The sequence below is a fragment of the Dermacentor variabilis genome, chromosome 3 (assembly GCF_050947875.1).
Source record: "Dermacentor variabilis isolate Ectoservices chromosome 3, ASM5094787v1, whole genome shotgun sequence".
Taxonomy (NCBI): domain Eukaryota; kingdom Metazoa; phylum Arthropoda; class Arachnida; order Ixodida; family Ixodidae; genus Dermacentor; species Dermacentor variabilis.
This window is the reverse complement of record NC_134570.1, coordinates 225,085,683-225,105,744: the sequence shown is the minus strand read 5'-3', so window position 1 is coordinate 225,105,744 and position 20,062 is coordinate 225,085,683. Positions and strand designations below refer to the sequence as shown.

The window sequence follows — 20,062 nt, the reverse complement described above, 5'->3', positions numbered from 1 at the left end:
GGCAATCTTTTGTTCCTTTCCTGTCCCCCTTATTGTGCTGTCCAAGTAAATACCCGTAGGTCTTGCATGTGTAACACTCTGCTGCTCTTGCAGCATGGGATCAGATTTATAGAAAATGTGTTGTGTACACATTAGTAGAGCACTTTAGATAAATACCAGTTCTTGAACAGAAACGTTCATTGGTAGCATCAGATATTTTTGTAGATTTCCACTTCTAGTTTTTTTACACATTGTTCATTGGCGAAGACTGCAAAGTTTCAAAAAATTTTGCTCAACAACTTTTAAAGAAATGCCATTTTTTATTTGCATACAGAACAGCATTTTCCCATGACAAGTATTTTGAAGTATATGGACAAAGCTTGCAAACTGCAAGCACTAGTAAGCACAGGATTTTCGCCACTGTACCATCATAAAACTCACTGCATGTTCATTGCAAAACATCTAGAGTGTGCAACTTTCTAAACAACGACAATTTCGTGATGCAGTCAGTGAGGACTCCATGATTCTGTGAGTAGGATGCCACCCTCCTTCATGCCATCCAAGAAAGCTTGCAGCTGCACCGCAAAAAAGAAAGAAAGCAAAATGGTTATACTCACACCAACTTCACCTTTGAATAGCAACAACAGTGCAAAGTTTGTAATTAGGCATAATTATTATGTCACATATTAGCAATGGCACAATTGGCAGAAACTTTGCTTGCCATCAGAAGCAACCTGCTTGCATTTCTTTTGTACAGACCTAACCACACCTTTTTTTTTACCACGGTCTAAACAAATATAATAAAGGTATGTGTATGAGATGCAACTCCGTTACAACGTGGCAGGGCTGTATGCCAAGGCGTAAAGTCTGGCTTCACTGGAGGGACGCCCTCATAGAGCAGCGACCAGCATAGCATGCGCACACTCACACATGCTATTATATATATATATATATATATATATATATATATTGTTACGAATGATGTTTATTTACAGAGTGAAACGAGGTCCGACATGGAAGCTACAGGCCAGGCCCAGCCGGCGCAGAGTACCCCGAGATCACGCGCGCCCACTCTACTTCTTCTTTCTCTGCCTCAGTCGCGTAGTGCTGCGACATTATCCCCGGGGGCAGACGAAGCTCGCTGAGCGAGATAAAGGGACCTGTGATTGTACTGCTTTAGTCTGGCCACGTGAACAACTTGCGTCACACGTGAACGCCGATTACTTGCCGTCACTTTGGCGACGACATAGTTTACATCACTCAAGCGGCTGAGTATAACGAATGGTCCGGTCTAAGTGGCGAGAAACTTGCGGTACAATCCCTTTTTGCAAACAGGTGACCACAACCAAACATAATCACACATAATCACCGGGAGTAAAGCTGACGGGGATATGCCGCGCATCATAGCGAATCTTGCTGTTGCCTTGTGAGGACAACGTCCTAAGATGCGCCAGTCGATGTGCTTCCTCGGCACAACACACAGTTTGGGCGATGGAAGGATCTTCTTGACACTATAAAGGTAGAATAGTGTCCAGAAAGCTCTGGGGAGCACGTGCGTACAGCAAAAAGAATGGCGCATATCCTGTAACTTCATGCTTGGCACTATTGTACGCGTACGCTACAAAAGGTAAGACGGCGTCCCAATTCTTGTGGTCAGCGGCGACATACATTGATAACATGTTGGTAAGGGTTCGATTCGTCCGCTCCGTGAGGCCATTGGTTTGCGGGTGGTAAGGAGTGGAATGCAGATATTCAGAACCACAAAGCCGTAAAAGTTCTTCAACGACGTCGGCGGTGAATTGCCGTCCACGGTCACTGATGACAACCCGGGGAGTGCCGTGACGAAGTATGACGTGATGCAACAAAAATGAAGAGACATCGGCTGCAGTGGCGGATGGAAGTGTCGCCGTTTCCGTGTAGCGAGTAAGATAATCTACGCATACTATAATCCAGCGGTAGCCAGCTGACGTCTTTGGGAGCAGGCCAAGCAAATCGATGCCGACTTTTCCAAAGGGTTGCGTCGGTGGCCTAACTGGTTGTAAATAGCCTGCTGGGGCCGTCGTCGTTTGCTTGTAGCGCTGGCAAACAGTACAGCTGGCGACATCCTGTTTCGTTGTTTTCCAGAGCTTGGGCCAGAAGAATCTCTAAGTCAGTGTAGTGTGCGTGCAAAGCCAAGGTGCCCGGACGTGATATCGTCGTGCATGGAACGAAGTACAGCAGGGCACAGATTTTCGGGCACGACTATCCGCCGAGTAATTTTTTTTGTACAGCAAACCATTACGAAAAGTAAACGGTGTTGTTCGTGCTGGCTGACGTGCAGCTGTCCGTAGGGATTTCAAGGTAGGGTCGCAACGTTGCTCACTCTCGACGGTATGCAGGTCTGGAAAGCCGGAAGAGATGGAAACTAGGTAGTCATCGAAGTCATCATCCTCAGCTTTAGTGTGAGGCGAAGAGAGATGGGATAGGCAATCAGCATTCGTGTGACAGCGCCCGCTCTTGTAGTTAATGGAAAAGCTGTACTCTTGAAGGCGCAAAGCCCAGCGGGCCAACCGACCAGACAGGTCACGCAGCCCAACCAGTGAACAGAGTGAATGATGGTCAGTCACTATCGTGAATGCGCGGCCATGTAGATACGGACGGAACTTCTGAATGGCGAATACGACTGCTAGGCACTCGAGTTCAGTAACGGTGTAGTTCGTCTCCACTTTTGTAAGTGTCCGACTAGCGTAGGCAATTACATGCTCACGGCCACTGCAGAGTTGAACAAGCACAGCGCCAACACCCACACCGCTGGCGTCAGTGTGCAGCTCAGTTGATGCCTCCGGATCAAAATACCACAGTACCGGTCCAGAAGTCAACAAAAATTTCAGCTGTTGAAACGCTGACTCGCAGTCAGCAGTCCACAATTATGGGGTGCCTTTGTGAAGGAGAGACGTGAGGGGAGAGGCAAGCTGTGCGAAATTCTTGATAAAGCGCCGGAAATATGAGCAAAGGCCCAAAAAGCTTCGCAGATCTTTCATCGTTTGTGGCTGTTGGAAGTCGCGAACCGCTGCTATCTTTTCAGGGTCTGGTCGTATGCCGTCTTTGTCGACCAGAAAGCCTAGTACGAGGGCTTGATGCTCACCGAAATGACATTTCTTCGAGTTTAAAATAAGGCCAGCTTGCTGGATACAGTCAAGAACGATCGACAGGCGCTGATTGTGCTTGTGAAATGTCCGGCCGTAGATAATGACGTCGTCTAAATAGCACATGCAAATTTCCCATTTGAGTCCGCGGAGCACGGTATCCATAAATCGCTCATATGTCGCTGGAGCGTTGCATAAGCCAAAGGGCATAACGTTGAACTCAAAGAGACCGTCAGGTGTCACGAAGGCTGTCTTCTCCTTGTCTGAGGGGTGCATGGGGATTTGCCAATATCCTGACCGTAAATCAACAGAAGAGAAATACGACGCGGAGCCGAGGCTGTCGACGGCATCATCTATTCGTGGTAGGGGGTACACGTCTTTCTTTGTGACGGTGTTTAGGCGGCGATAGTCTACACAGAATCTCCATGAGTTGTCTTTTTTCTTCACTAGGATCACAGGAGCAGCCCAAGGGCTACATGATTCCTGAATCACTCCTTTCTGTAACATTTCTTCGACCTGCTCGGCGATGACTTTTCTCTCTGAAGGTGAAACGCGGTAGGGCTTCTGACGAATTGGCATTGCTTGCCCTGTATGGATGCGGTGTTGCATACGAGACGCCGGTGGTGTATGGGACGGTCGTTGGCCTTGAGCAAAATCAAACACTGTGGCGTAGCGAGTGAGGACAGCTTCCAGCTGACACTGCTCATTAGAAGACAGCGACTTGTTAATCATGTGCTTAAAGTCAGCAGAATTATCATGGTTGGAATTGGGGTTGAATTTCTTTTCGGCAGTTGACATTTCGACCGTTCCGACGCTGACAATGGCTTGTTCATCAAAACTTGCCAGTTTAAGTCCTAGCGGCAATGTTATGGATTGGGTTGAAACGTTCACTGTCCATAAACGAGTACAACCATCAGTGGTGACAACGAGGGAGCGAGGGACTATCGCATTTTGCTTGAGCGCATTGTTATAATCGGGCTCGGCTAAACCACAAGAACCTGTACGAGGGCGAGAAGTATTCACAGGTACAAACATTGCAGTCTGAGGGGGCAAAGTCACATCTTGTGACACGGAGAGAACGATTGCGGTATCACTGGTGCTATCTGTCATTGAAGTTCGTCTGTCGCGGCGAAGAGAAATTGCGTCACTTCCACAATCCAAAGTTGCCCCCCACTCACGCAAGAAATCAATTCCTAAAATAATGTCATGCGTTGTACGTTCAAGCACAGTAAATTCACTTCGAAATGTCTGGCCCCTATCGTAACTGAAACAGAACAGACCCCAAGTGGGCATAACATTTCACCACCAACTCCACGAAAGGTTCCAGCCAACGTTCCGATCCCAAGAAAACAACTTTTTGTCCAAGACGATTTTTGAAGGACAGGCTCATAACAGAAACTGCCGCCCCAGTGTCAACTAAAGCAAAAGCACTCACATTGTTAACTAAAACGCACACTTTGTTTTTAAACAATTTTACACAAGGGGGTCTTGATGAAGATGAACATATTGCGGCCTCACCCCCGTCGGTCGCACCAGCTAGTTTCCCAGCGGCGGCGGTGATAACGAGCGACGACGAGGTGATGGAGAGCGTCGTTGTCGTGTCGGTGGTGGTGTCAGGCTGCGATCGGAAACGGGGGAGTCACTGCGGTGCGTGCGTCCCTGCTGCATCCGCTGGAAGGAACTGGGATACGGCCAGGGCTCGTCAGCGGGCACACAGGGTGTGTAGGAATTAAACCGTGGAGCACGCTGCTGGCGGCGGTGGCAATACCTAGCAATGTGTCCAGGCACACCGCAGCTGTAGCAAATGCGGGAGTTGCGGCTTGTCGCGGGTGACACCGGTGACATGGGTGTTATGGGTGGAAACGTACTCTCAGCCTGGTTGTAGGAGGGAAGAGCCCGCGGAACAAATCGTTGCGGTGCATCTTGTCGGCGTCCCAGACTTGTCGGTTGCGGTGGCAAGTTGCTGCTCTCCGTACAATCAGCATAGGTCCTGAGAGGTTCTCGGTAACTCTGAGGTGCCAGATGGCCGGTGGCACACGAGAGCGATGATCAAACGCACACTGATGGCACACATGAGCGTCGTCAACAACATTAAGGCGTTCAAGCTCTTCTTTAACCACTTGCCGAATCACCGAGGAGATGTCGTCGTGGGTTGGGACGGACACACTTGCAATAGTAGTAACGTTGTCCAAGCATCCAAACTTTGGCCCAATCCTTCTCATTTTCAGCGCTTCAAACGCCCGGCAGTGTTTCCTCAGATCAGACGGAGTACTAAGATCTTCCTTCGTTATAAGAAAATTATAAACATCTTCAACGATTCCTTTAAGCAGATGTCCTACTTTGTCTTCGTCTCTCGTGGTAGTGCTGACGATTCCGCATAATTTCAGAATAGCCTCTATGTACGTTGTACACGTTTCGCCAGGTAACTGAGCTCGTCGGGAAAGCGTCTGCTCAGCCTTCTTTTTCTTAGAGATCGGGTCCCCGAAGCACTTGGTGAATTCTTCTACAAAATTGTCCCAGCTGGTCAGAACGCTCTCGTGGTTTTCAAACCAGAGGAGCACGATTCCAGCGAGAAAAAAAAACACGTTATCGAGCTGCTTCGCAGTGCTCCAGTGGTTGTGGCGACTCACTCTGTTGTAGTGTTTAAGCCAGTCGTCGACGTCTTCGTTCGCCTTCCCCGAAAAGGTGGGTGGCTCTCGCAGTGGTGTCCAGTAGCCAGGCTGACCTGCGTGATTGCTGTCTGGTCCGCCACAGGTGGAGTCGTCACTGCCTTCTCTGGAATCGGCCATGTCCGCTGCTTGTGGTCATAAACCGGCCAAGCGCCTACTCCGTCGGACAGTTGGTAGAGCTGGGTCGTCCAGGATCGTCCAAGATTTACCCCGCACCTCCACGAAAGATGTTACGAGTGATGTGTATTTACAGGGTGAAACGAGGTCTGAGATGGAAGCTACAGGCCAGGCCCAGCCGGCGCAGAGTACCCCCGAGATCACGCGCGCCCACTCTACTTCTTCTTTCTCTGCCTCAGTCGCGCAGTGCTGTGACAATATATATATATGTCTGTTTTATGTCCACTGCAGGACGAAGGCCTCTCCTTGCGATCTCCAATTATCCCTGTCCTGCGCCAACTGATTCCAACTGGCGCCCGCGAATTTCCTAATTTCTTCGCTCCTAGTCTTCTGTCGTCCTCGATTGCATTTTCCTTCTCGTGGTACCTATTCTGTAACCCTAATGGTCCAACGGTTATCTAACCGGCGCATTACATGACCTGCCCAGCTCCATTTTTTCCTCTAGATGTCAATTAGAATATCTCCTATACCTGTTTGCTCTGTGATCCAAACTGCTCTCTTTCTGTCTCAACATTATGCCTAGCAATCTTTGTCCCATTTCTCTTTATATCCACAGACTTTATATATATATATATATATATATATATATAAAGGAGATAAAAGAGAACTGAGGGGCCCGATTCTCTATTAATCATATCATAAGTCAACAAATAAAGACACTAAGGACAACGTAGGACAGATTACTTTTATTTACTAATTAAAGAAATGATAAATGCAAATTTAAGTGGATGAAAAAATTTGGCAGTCATATCACTCTCCAAAGGTGGATGACCAGTGAAACTGTACAGATGATATTGTCATGATTCACAAGCAGCAGGAAATGATAAAACAGGGCAGGACACCTTATTTGCAGGCCAACCAAAAAAACGATCACGCAGGGACCTCTTCATCTCTTCTCCAATGTGCGAGAACTTCGTCTTCCTCTACGTGCCTCATACTGGATGTGGCATTTGCCTCCCTCCAGAAAGGGCATCGTCCCAATGCTCACCTAGCAGCAGGAAGATGTGCCAGGTGTGGGAACTTCATTCCGAACAATAGGGCTTCATGTGCACAATGTGCACAACTTCTGGTGGACGTTGCCTCGCCCTGGAGGAGCAGGAGTGTCAGGGATAACCTCATAGTTCCAGTTGCTAAGGTGCCATAAAACCTTGTACAGACCAAAGTCCCACATCAGTAGCTTTTCTGAAAGCCCTCGCTGACGGATGGGACTCCAAACCCACACTTTGTCACCTGGCTGATATGTGATGTAGCGGTGCGTGAGGTGGCTGAGTTTTTTTGCCTCAGACATATCGAGGTCTGCATGATGACAGAGACGAGCCATGTCCTCAGCGAACATGGCAACAGTTTCATTCGACTTTTGAATCCATGATTCGAGAAGACGCTGTGCGTGGTCTCACCTTTCGGTGCTCCCGAACGTATGGAGGAACTGGCGGCGGAACTCATCCCAGCATGGCCAGATTCCCTCGAGATTTGCGAACCACGTGCGGGGTCTGTCTTCAAGAGAGAAATACACATGGGATAGCTTCTGTCCAGCATGCCACTCATTATACTTGGCTACGCGCTCGAATTCCTCGAGCAAGTCTTTTGCATCCTCGTAGGTATTGCCGTAGAAGCTCACGGGAGATCGAGAAGTCAAAAGAGTCACCTGTGCAGGGCAGGGGTTTGCCATGGCTTGGGCACTCGTGGTAAAAGGCAGACTTCCTGGTAGGGGACCAAATTCTGGGCTTAGGCCTAGTAGACGACGGCTGGCGCGATGAACGGATATTTCGACATGCCGAAAACGTTCTGGGCTTGATGTGGGGCTGCTGACAGGCATCCGAAACATTTACCCGGTGCCTCCACCAGTGTCACGATTCCCAAGCAGCAGGAACTGATAAAGGAACGGCAGGACACTTTAATTGCAGGCCAACTGAAAAAACTATCGCGCAGGGACCTCTTCTCTTCTGCAATGCGCGAGGTCTTCGTCTTCCTCTACGTGCCGCGTACTGGATGTGGCAATATAATGTACAACACAGAGATACATAAATATTTTGAGACTGTTTATTATTTCACGCAAGTTACTATAGCTTTGTGACCGCTATGGTAGACGGCCAAGGGTTTGGTGATGACGATGGACAGGTTCTTGGCATAGGCTAAGTTCAAACGCGAACACCTCGTGGTCACTGGCACCTTGGGATTGGTGTAGCACTGTAGCCCGAACCGTATGAGCCTCAACGATGGAAGCCAATTGCCATCTGGCCACAACATGTGCACACTGAAGTCGCGAACGATGTGGACTAGAGTTTGATAACCGTCAGCCGGATTGAGCAGCCATCCAAAGTGGTCATTCATAAAGTCCTCTACGTCACGCTTAGAAAAGGGAGGTCAAACGTACGTGGTGGCAACGATCGTCCCATTGGCGGTCTTCACGGCACACAGGGCAGCATAAAATGCCATGCTTTCTAGTTCTTGGGTGGTGGATGAAACATCGTATGGCCAGACGGTGGCAGCTATGTCATTCCTGAAGTATATTGCAACTCCACGAGCTCGCAAGTCGACTCGTTGGGCACATACGACAGCGGTGTAGCTGTCGACTTGAACGAAGAAATCAGACCACATCCCAGAGAGACAGAAGAGGGATACATGTCAGAGTAGGGCATCGTGAACCATGCCTTCTGCACACAGACAGAGCAACCTGACGCTGAGAGCCACCAGTGAGAAGGTATATAGTGGGTCGGCAAGTGTAGGCACGCACGCTTTGGTGACAGTGGGAAGGTGGTGGTTATCTAGTTGGCGAAACTCGTCCAGTAGGTCATGGCCCAGGTTCTCTCAGGTGTGGTAGAAGATGTGATCTCCCTTGGTGTTGGTGAAGTACAGCCTACTGATGTCCATGCACCTACTGAGGGCAACGTGTACCAGCTTCTGGGGGTGCTTACAGTCATACTCATATGCCATGTCTGAGTAGGTGGGCCCCTGCCACTTGTGAATGACAATGGCACTGGCCTGAACAACAGGAAATTACTTGTGCCGACAAGCAAGCCCCGTCTTTCTGTCCAGAGTGACGGTGATGGTACGCAACTCCAGTAGTTCTTGAGTTTGATGCCGTGCCTGCAAGCCAATTGCATGAGCGGTTTTGCCTTGATGCACGCCATTGAACCGGTGTGAGGGACGTCAAACTGAATCTATAGGCGAACGGCACGCACGCATTATCCTCCCGGTACTTGATCTCAGGCAACACGTTGACTGCATCGTTAACAAGTCCCTTTTTGATGTGAGTGCGTAGGGGTTGCCGCGGGCGAGAACGATCGCTTGCGGAAGATTGCCCATTTCTGCGTGCGTCATGCGTACCACCTTGGCGTGCAGGTGCAGGCACTCATCATTCGACCACGTCAATTAGCCAGTTCGTGGGTCGTTCACGGACAATGGATTCGCCCTAGCCATAGACAGCTTTGCTGTTAAAATTTATGGTAGGCTCCCCATTATGAGGACAAAAGAGAAATGAAAATCTAAGCTGGAATGATGAGTGGCAATGAAGGCAGCTGTGGAAGAAGATGACGATACTCAAGCCATTGCTGATGACAATAGTTAATGATGATGATGATAGTTTTCTCTTGCCAATGAATGGCTCATGTCCCTTTAAACAAGGAGCAGCAACGGATCCAGCTTTGGAAAGAGACAATGATGTGGCACGAGCACGACAGTGGCATGAGCGTAGTTGCGCTGAGGGGTGCCAACGAGCTAGTTCACAGGTTGTTCGTGGACGATGGAAATGCCCTAGCCATATACAGCTTCGCCGTAGAAATAACTGGCCGCAGGTAGGATACCAACCCTCGTCTTCGCATTATGTGTGCGATGCCCTCTCTTACCAATTAAGCTACCGCAGCATCGTTTTCCCATCCACTTTCTTGGGTATATATGTTTTTACAACTAGAAGTAACACTGGGAATGTTAGCCAGCGCCACCACTCACAAACCTAGGAGGCAGATGTGGAACATCCTTTCTGCCGCAGGCACCACAAGCATGTGATCTGTACATTATAAGGGTCCCAAATCAGGCAACATTGTTGCCTTGTGATAGCATGTGTGGGTTTACTGACCAGTTGCTGTAATACAAATAGATCACGTACTCGTGACGCCCGCAGCAGGAAGATTGTTCCACATCTGCCGCCAAGGTTTGTGAGTGGTGGCGCTGGCTTACACTCCCAGCTTTACTTCTAGTGTAGTAAAAAGATAAATACCCCAGAAAGTCGACGGGAAAAAGGCGGCGCAGTAGCTCAATTGGTAAGAGTATCGCACGTGTAATGTGAAGATATAGGTTCGTATCCCACCTAAGGCCAGTTGTTTCTTCATCCACTTCAATTTCAATTAATTTACAATTTCTTTAATTAGGAAGTACAAGTAAACTCGCCTATGTTTTCCTTGGTGTCATTGTTGGCTTATGATATGATTTATATATATATCCACACAGCATTGAATCACAAGATCCTGCAGTGAAACAGGTCCGAGAACAGAAACCTGTATGGAAAAATACCAGGGTACGAGGAAAAATACAGGCCTTCACTCTGACGAAAGCCTGTCAATGGCTGAAACGTCGGTAATGTCCTGGTATTTTTCCTATATGCTTGCACAAGGTGATCTTGGATACAGTGGTTAATTTGGGTATCCCAGAAAAAAATGACTGCTCTTGTCCGACCCTTCTTTACTGGCTGTACCGTAACAGTGAAGACAGAATACAGTGTGAGCAATGAATTCCTTAACAGTAGAGGTGTCCCTCAAGGGTTCGTGATATAGCCAACAATTTTTAATACCTCCCTCCTTTGACTCCCATGGGAAGTAAATAAGGTAAATGGGATTCAGTAGATGGATAAGGTAGATGGCATTCACAATATATGCAGATGATGTGACTCTCTGAAGCAACCTCCTCAGCGTGACAGACCATAATATACACCTTCAAGAAGCTATCCCCATAACCGACGTCTACGTTAGAAAGATCTGTTTGGAGCTGTGCAGCATGATAAGGACGTACATGGGAATCATCTGCAAGGTTCGCAATTGCGCATATTTTGTGAACATGCAGCTAACACTAAGAGGTGAGCTTCTTAATGAATGCAGTGAACGGAAAGTGTTAGGCGTTAGGCTCTCACAAGATGAGGGTGCCGACATGTGGGTCCAGCAAGCCAGGACATCAGCTCTAAAGACCATGCGTCTTACGAGAAGGACTTCTGCTCAAGCTGGTACAAGATGGGGGTGCCGACGTGTGGGTGTAGCGAACCAGAACATCCATTCTAAATACCATGCGTCTTACGAGAAGGACTTCTGCACAAGCTGGCACAAGATGGAGGTGCCAACGTGTGAGTGTAGCAAGCCAGAACATCAGCTCTAAAGACCATGCGTCTTATAAGAAGGACTTTTGCTCAAGCTGGCTGTATACGAAAAGAAGTAGCAACTCGGCTTACCAAAGCCGTAATGCAGCCACATTTAACCTATACAATAGAACAACTAAGCTTAGCACAAGTGCAACACCGATTACTGGAAAATACTGAGAAGCGATGAGAGCAGTGACAGGGCTCCCAAAAATAACAGCGATATTGCTTTTTCAGACACAGGCCCAGATGAACACTCTTCAGGAGCTCGTTGATCAGCAAAGCTGCAACAGACATCACAGATGGCAAGACACCAAACAAAGCAGTCGATTCATCCATTACATGCACAGAATACACGCAACACCAGAGGAAACTGCCTCATGTTGGCAGCACCTGCCGCGGACATGTAGCAACATAATGAGCAACAAATCTACACAATGCTGCAAGCTGAATCGCACGAAATATCTACCATTCGAAGACTACAAGAGGATCCAGAGTGCTTACGGCACCATTTTCACAGACACAATGTGCACAGTGGCAACAATCGTCACCACTTGGTGCCAGTAGAGCGAACAGAAAAATAAATGTAAACGCAACACATTCGCGACCAGATGGCAATCAGACCACACCAGAATTTTATGCAACCCTGGATGCATTTCAGACACTAAAAGAAATCCAGCCTGACGATAATCTAAATGTATGCATCTGCACGGATTCCTCAAGGGCACCTGGTGAATTGAAGAAGGTACATAACACAGTATCCCTCACCGGATGCACACACACCTTCGCTGAAGAACTTGCAAAAGGCAAACGTTATGTTAACCTAGAATGTTTACCCTTCCACATGGGCATACCTGGAAATAAATGCGCTCATGAGCTCACTACGACGCAGTAATGGAAGGAAACAATACTGCACCAAGATCAAAGCGACAATTAAATTGATCACTCAATGTCAATTCAAATAGTGTGGAAGCGAAAACGAGAATCACAACCCTAATTCCACCGTGTTCCATCACCATCCCACACTGCTTGACAAGAAAGCAGGAAGTGACCTTACGTCACCTTGGCATTGACACAGCACATTGTGGAATGTTGGTGACAGGATCCTGAGGACTCTGAGGAGCAAGAGGAAAGGCTACTCTGTTCAAAATGCAACAACAAAGAAGAAACGGTCTAATTTGGAAGTACACAGCCACATAAGACATTCGAAGAAGACACCTTCCTTGAATGCTATCCCCTCCTAATCTACATGGTGTTTCGGTGTGGTTTCGTGGCCGCTATTACAATTCACTCCTTTCCTATATCTTGAATTCTGGCCTGAACTCCATGATATAGGATGTGTGAGACCAACCTGGATCTGGAGGCCAGTATATGATATTGAAAAAGAGGTTTTCATCATCACCGCCTACGAGCTCCTATTCTTTGACCTATGTTTACATATACATATTCCTTTGAAAAAGGTCAGTCTACCGACCAAAACTGCTGGGTAAATAAACCAAAGATAAGCGTGAAGCTGCGCTTCTCATCTTGCTAAATACACTTGGCCCACTGAAAGATCCACTTATACACACACACACACAACACACACACACACACACACACACACACACACACACACACACACACACATGCACGCACGCACACACATGTAATGGCTCTGCTGTCATAAGACTGATTACTCTGTTTAAAGCAGGAGCACCTGTCAAAACATTACTAAGGTTAACTTTTGTACATTTGCCTTATGTATATGTACATATATGTACAAGAAGAAGCGAAACTGACGAGCTCGAATCTTGTCAACCACGACCATAAAAAGCCAACAGGACGATCAAGACAAGGAAAGCATAGATGAAATCAGCTGCTGTGTTTGAAATTAAAATCTAGAAAGGAACAAAGGGAAATGAATGTGGACGAAACGATTACGCGCCATTGGTGAGATCCAAGCCTACAGCCTCCGCATTACTCGAGCTCATGAAACAGCACGCTGTGCCAAGGATCTTAGTCGAGCGAGGGTAGTTACCGTCACATGCAGTGCCTCTGGGAAATGCATGCAGCAGAACAACAATACCTACTTTCCTGCTTTTTCTCATGCTACATCAACTGATTTATCATGATTAAATCATTAATCGAAAAATTTTAGAATTAGAATTACCCCGCGCAAGGCGCTATGGTAACAAAATCACTTCCAGCGCTTGTCGAATGGATGCCACAGTGCTACAGTTGACCTGCCAGGGGGCGGAGAAGGGGAGGGTGCAAACCCAACCTTTAAGCACTGCTGTATGCAATGAGGTGTCACGCCATGAACCTTGGCTACCATCAACAAGGTTAGTTGCTGGCATGTGTTTGATATATGAGCAGCACTACAATAGAGAGTGAATAAGCTGTTATGGGAACATGTCAGTGCACAAGCTAGCTAAGCTGCACTCGGTACATGTGCGAAGCAACTTGGTCATAGAAAAAAAAAGAAACAATAACATTATACCATTGTGGTCATAACAAGCACCTGACAATGAAAAAAAAACATATTAAGATTGGAAATTGGGCATGCTGGTACCAATCCATCTTTAAGAGCATAAGTGTTTGACACGGACAGGCTAAAAAGCAAAGCACAACACACATTCTCCGTTTTTTTGGCTGTCTGGGTCAAAAGGTTCTGCTGTAAAAAGATATAATGAGAAAAAAAATGAACAAAAATTGCCACAATACCCACTCGGCACAAACACACAGCTGTCATTTAGAAAATGTAACACTTACGACACAAAGCATTGTTCTGAGCAAAACGTGAACAAGGTGAATGCAGGAGCCAACATTTCGACAAGTGGACTTGTCTTCTTCAAGAACAAGGTGAATGCAAGAGCCAACATTTCGACAAGTGGACTTGTCTTTTTCAAGGCCTTGAAGAAGACAAGTCCATTTGTCGAAACGTTGGCTCCTGCATTCACCTTGTTCACGTTTTGCTCATCGTCTTGAATTTCGATCTCCCGCATTCCCCGTCTTTTCCCAAAGCATTGTTCTGACAGCTCGGTCTTTCTGCTCACATAGTACACACTTAACACTGAAGGCTGGAGCACACAGGTCTGTTTTATGTCCACTACAGCACTTCCCCTGTCTCACATCAGCTGGCTCTATTTTATGCCTGCAAGTCTTTTATAATCCCGTCACACTGGACATATTAATGAATGACATTCAGTGCAATGAATGCCATTTGACCTGTGGTGGCGGTACACAGGAAAAGCTAATATCATTCGGTCATGATATCAATGGCAGTGTGTGCAGAGAGTCTGGAAAGCCAATCTATTTATTGCAATATAAACATGGGGCAACGCTTCACCCAAATAACACGAATATAAAACTATTTCTAGAATATGTGGCGACCATAAGCCAAAACAAGGCTCAGCCAGCTTAGTAGCCATAGCTGATAAACTGAAGATAAACAATATGACTGACATAGCAGTGCTGGATGACAAGGCTCAGTTGTTGCAGGTGAAGCGGTTAGTTGATTTGTGCTTTGCATTGCGAGCGAAGCATACTAATCAGCGGAAGAGTCTCGATTATCAAATAGACGCAGGTGCCACTCGAGACATCGAAAATACATGTGCACACGGGTGCCTGATTGTTTACAGTATGGCCGACCAGCAAACCTACGGCAGCCAGATACGACTGAAGTAGGGAGTAAAAAGATTTTGTGGCCTCTGGCTGTACAGCTTTTCGTGAGTTAAGTGACAGATGGCTTAAATCATGGAAAATTAATTACCTTTTTACAAGAATACTTCTGAAATTAGGTAAGCTCAATGTCATATTTTGCCTTCTGTCTGGAGAAAGTATACATTTGCTTCGAGTGTGAAGCCGAATGAGTTTCTCCAACTCATTTGATCGCGGAAGTCATTCAATTCTAATGGCATTAAATATCGCTGCGTTGCAGCCAAATAATATCATTCGATGCTAATGCCATCCGATTCGAATGACATGAGAACGACCGGTAAGACAGGAGCATTACTCTTATCACATTACTACCTCACCTACCTGACCACCGCCTGCTGTTCTCAACTGCATGTCCTTTCCCTTGGCACACATTCTGACCATGTGCGCTATGCATCACATGACTTTCAATGTATCCAATCTGACGGATGGCCTTCAGCCATTGAGTGCACTTCAAGTTGTAAACCATTGTTAAGAGACCCGTCAGTTTGTCCCATAAAGACAGCGCTCTGCTGGAGACCAAACCTGACCAGCATGATACAAAGCATATCCCCTTTCGTCTCTCCAATCTTGACAAGACATCATCAGCTCTAGTGAGAGCAACTTCTGGATAGTTTCTTTCTGCTAGCGTTGTTTTAAGATCATTTAGGTGGTGGATACAATTGTGGTCTTTGCTACAGATTCTTCTTATTTGTTTCATTTCTCTGATAAAAATTGCTTGCTTGTAGTGTCGTAGGTGATGACTGTTGTAGTCTAAATATTGCTGGCTATCTGTAGGCTCCCGGTAAAGTGTCACTCTCAATTTTCAGTTTTCTATGTAGACCGTCGTCTCAAGGAAGTTGGTCTGACTAGGAGTGTGGTGAGCTGTAAATTTAATACTCGGGTGAAAGCGATTGAAATGGGTAATTAAGTCGGTTAATGCCCTTGTGCCGTGTCCCCGTATTATAGATATGTCGTCAATGTAACGAAGATAGGTGTGGGTTTTAAAGGGTAGGATTTCAACAGGTCTGCTTCAAGCTGACCCATGAAAAATATTTGCGTACCTGGGAGCGAATGGTGTTCCCATGCTAGTGTCGAAAGTTTGCAGCTAGTGAATAGAATCTAATTCGAAATAGTTGAGTATGAAAACTAACCTAAGGTGGGACAGGTAAACTTCAGGAGCGTGCGCTTCAGGATTGACTGCAAGGGATTTCGAAACTGCTTCAATTTCTTCACTCATGGGTATGTTATTGTAAAGGGCAGATACATCCAAAATGACCACAATAGCGCAGTCGGAAAAGATTTGGTTGGCGTTGGTGCTGTCGATAAATGGAAGGAAGTATGGCGTGTCTTGAACAAAAGATGGGAGGGTGGTGGGGAGGTTTGACAGGTGGTGATTTAAGAATTTAGACAGTGACTCAGTAGGTGCGTTGTTATTAGACACAATAGGCCGATTTGGGATTTCTGCTGTAAATATTTCTTCAACCGAAACTTTGTGTATTTTAGGAAGAAGATAAAAATCGCCTGCTTTTTTGTTCTTGGGCATCATGAAGCGATATTCAGAGTGTGTGATTAGTTCCCTGGTTAGGAGCTCCGGTATTGTGTTTTTCACAGTATTGCTGTAATCTGAAGTTGGGTTAGAGTCGAGTTTTCTGTAATGGGTGTGGTTGCTCAGCTGTTTGGAGGCCTCATTCTTGTACTTTTTTATAGCCCAGATTACGATATGCACAGCACTCCTTTATTCTCAATTCGACGCCCTCGTCGCTAGCACACCTTCGCTTGTTGCCGCACCCACCCACCTTATCTCTCCTATAGAAGAACCCCACCTATATATACTGTGGCTAGGAGAGCATATGTCACCTTGAAGAAGACAAGTCCACTTGTCGAAACGTTGGCTCCTGCTTTCACCCTGTTCTCGTTTTGCTCATCGTCTTGAATTTCCATCTTCCGCCTTCCCCGTGTTTAACCAAGCACTGTGTTAGCCAGCACCACTTCCGTTCGTCACGGTGGATGCAAAGGATCCGTGCAACCGCTAATGTTGCATGACACACGATCTTGGGAGCAACTTGTCATTGCTTGTCGTTTCACATTGTTGGTAACATATACTGGCCTGCTCGGTTGCTCATTGTCACCGGCATGTCATATCTTCATTTGTGCGTAGCACATTTCTACGCATCTGTGAGAAATCTCGGAAGCTCTGGCGATGCTTACGGCACCGTTTGAGCGGTCACAGCTGAGACAAGAACAGCACCGCGAGCAGCGTTGCTGCACCGGCGAGAGAGCGCCGCGTGCGGGGAAAAATTTAACTAGCTGGTAGTTCACCTCTCCCATCTCTCGTTCGCACCGCCTTGATTGCCTCTTGCACTGCGCGTGTATGGGCATGTTTCATACTGTGCGGTGTGTGCCTACGTGTGTGTACGTGGACGTTTTATTTGAAGGATGATGTACAAGCTTCTATTTGCCTTTAAGAAGATCAGTACGCTTGTCGATTATTTTTGTGGCTGCAATACGGCAAAAGGGCAGCGTCTGCTTAGCCATGTAAGTGACATTGAGCGGGTAATTGGAAACAACATCGTATGTGCTGCTGGAATAATCGTTCGCATATACAATGTGTGTCGGCTAAATTCATTTTTGAAGTTTGTCACAAAATGTTTGCTACAAATCTGTGTTGTCTCCAATGGCAACAACGGACTTCCATCAACACTGTGCGGAAATAAACAAAATATATCGCCGCACAACACAAGTACGACATGCACACACAACTTTTAACTAGTACGTCCCCTACAATATAGAATAGGGGCAGCAATGTAAATAGCTTGGCCATTTTTTAACAGTGCTCAAGAGACAGAAGTTGAAAGTATTAGTAGTAACCATTTCTGCTTCAGTAATGCTGGTGCGACCAAGACGCGGGCGCGTATCATCCTGTAACTCGGCCGATCGGTGCAGTGGTGATGCAGGAATGAACTCCGGTCATGTTCAATGCATTGTGCACATATTCAAGCGTGAACTTCGGCCACTGCTAGCGCATGCAACAGAAGTGGTTTCCATTCTTGGGTTGCACACATACAAACGAAAGACGCGAAAGATGACAGAACAAGCGCTGGTTGAACAACTGAAAGTCTTTATATGAATAAAAAGATTATATACCGAGTAATCATGAAATTCATGTGGGTTACATATAAAAACCGTCATACACTCACGAGTGATCAATGAACGAGCTCGCTTCATTTGCAAGTTGTGTACTTCATTCGGCGCACCACAGTGATCCATGCCTGTCGTGTGCTTCTCTTGTACCATTTTTTTGTGAATCGGCATAATTTCACTGGTGGCATCAAGCCTTTCATGTTTACATTGCTGTCACGACAGTTAACAACACAATAATAATTTTCAGTGATCCGAACAGGCGCCGTCACCAACAAGAAACGTTTCGCATACAGCGTGAACCAAACGCGGGTGCGACCGTGAAGGGAAGCGGTGGAAACCTACACCTGTTGGAGGTGAAATAGTTCCGCCAGGGGAGAAACGAGCGCTGACCTCACCTATATATACTGTGGCAAGGAAAGCATACCATATTTACACGATTGTAAGTCGACCCCTCCATATCGCTTGACCGAAAAAAAAAAAAAACCCGAGCGCGCATTCGATAACGAAAATTTATTAGTAGCTGACATGGTCATTGGACTACTCGTCTTCACTAGTGCTGCCATCGTCATCATTGCTGCGGTCCCACAGCGCGTCGTGGTCCAGCGAAATTTCAAATTTGGCAAACGACCGCACCAGGACATCTTGCACAACAGCAGCCCACGCCAAATGCACCCAACCACACGCAGCCGTCAGGGAGGCTCTTTTGACAGGTCCGGATGGCGTAATTTCGCAGTCTTCTGCCGCCAGCCACTCGTTGTACTCACGGCGGAGCAGAGCCTTAAAATTAAGGTGGAGGTCCGGGCTTATTTCATGACCACGTCGCACTTCACTGGCAGGCACTGATCATGCATTTCAGCGACGTACGCCGCAAGCTTAGCCTACAGCTCCGGAAAGCGTCCATACTTCGGCACGTTGGAAATTTCTCACTTGCCATCACACAGGTGAAAGTTTCGCTTCGCTGCAGTCGCCACTCTCGTACCATCCGTTTAGAAACATCGAAATTGCGGCCCGCTGCGCAGTGATTTGTTTCTTCGGCGTAAAGGATGGCAGCCCTCTTGAACGCTGCTGTGAACGAATGCCAAAAGATTAGTGGGCCTGCAGCACTCATGACGGCTGGGGAAGCGTAGAAGTAGCACGTAGCCGAAGTGGAGCGCATCAAGAAGTCAGGCAAACCAATACCAATGCCTTTAAACAGAGAAAGAGAAACCCGCGAGCGGTGTCTGCTCTTCCATGAACTACCGATACTCCCCGCAAGCGCCGCCGTTCTGAGGGTCACGACCTACTGAACTCCAGACCTGCACAGATCTCCCTCCTCCAGCACGCCTGGTCTTGTTCGCCCCTTTTGCCGCTAGGGAAAGAACGTACGAGCAAAGTGGCGCTAGTTATAACCTGTTCGCTGTCGTCTGCTTCTGCGTTCTGTTCAGCGCTTGTCTTGCCATTTCGGCAGGCACAAAGCGCTTCTATTGGCGGTAAATGAATAAATTCACAAATATACAAAAGAAGACATATTTACGAATGCTTTGCGTTTTAATAGTGAAACTAGAAGAGGAGGAGCGGTGCAAGAAATGTAAACAACGAGCATAGGTGGCCGCTGCAATACCAGATCGACAGCATAAATTTCCCTTTCCTAGCCTCCTTAAGAGACTGGAAAAATTGTTTAAAAAATTCATAGGATAATCTAGCCTTTTTTAGTTGATTACAGATAGCCTAATGTCGTAGATGACATTAGGATTTGCTGCTGTGTGCCGTAGTGAAAGGCAGATGATCTGGTAAAAGTATAGTAAAAGTATTCACGAGTAAGTCCTCCGCCCGATATGTGCAATAGGCTGATCAATTCTGTTTCAAGGGAAGGTGAGCACATCTTGTTTTTAATGTCGTTGGATGTCTAGCTCAGTAGAAAGCTTGCAAAAAATTAAGCGATCCCAGTGCTTTAAAACGTGCTGCACTGC

General features: G+C 46.9%; 1 protein-coding gene across 1 annotated transcript in view; it reads right to left on the bottom strand.

The window, feature by feature from the left end:
* Window positions 1-276: 276 nt before the first annotated feature.
* Window positions 277-20,062, bottom strand: part of mRpL18 (mitochondrial ribosomal protein L18) — a 60,949-nt gene continuing 41,163 nt past the window's right edge. The window contains exon 3 of the mRNA XM_075686897.1: window positions 277-554. Coding sequence (XP_075543012.1) covers window positions 486-554 — 69 coding nt within the window. The 3' untranslated portion in view covers window positions 277-485. The remainder of the gene's footprint in view (window positions 555-20,062) is intronic.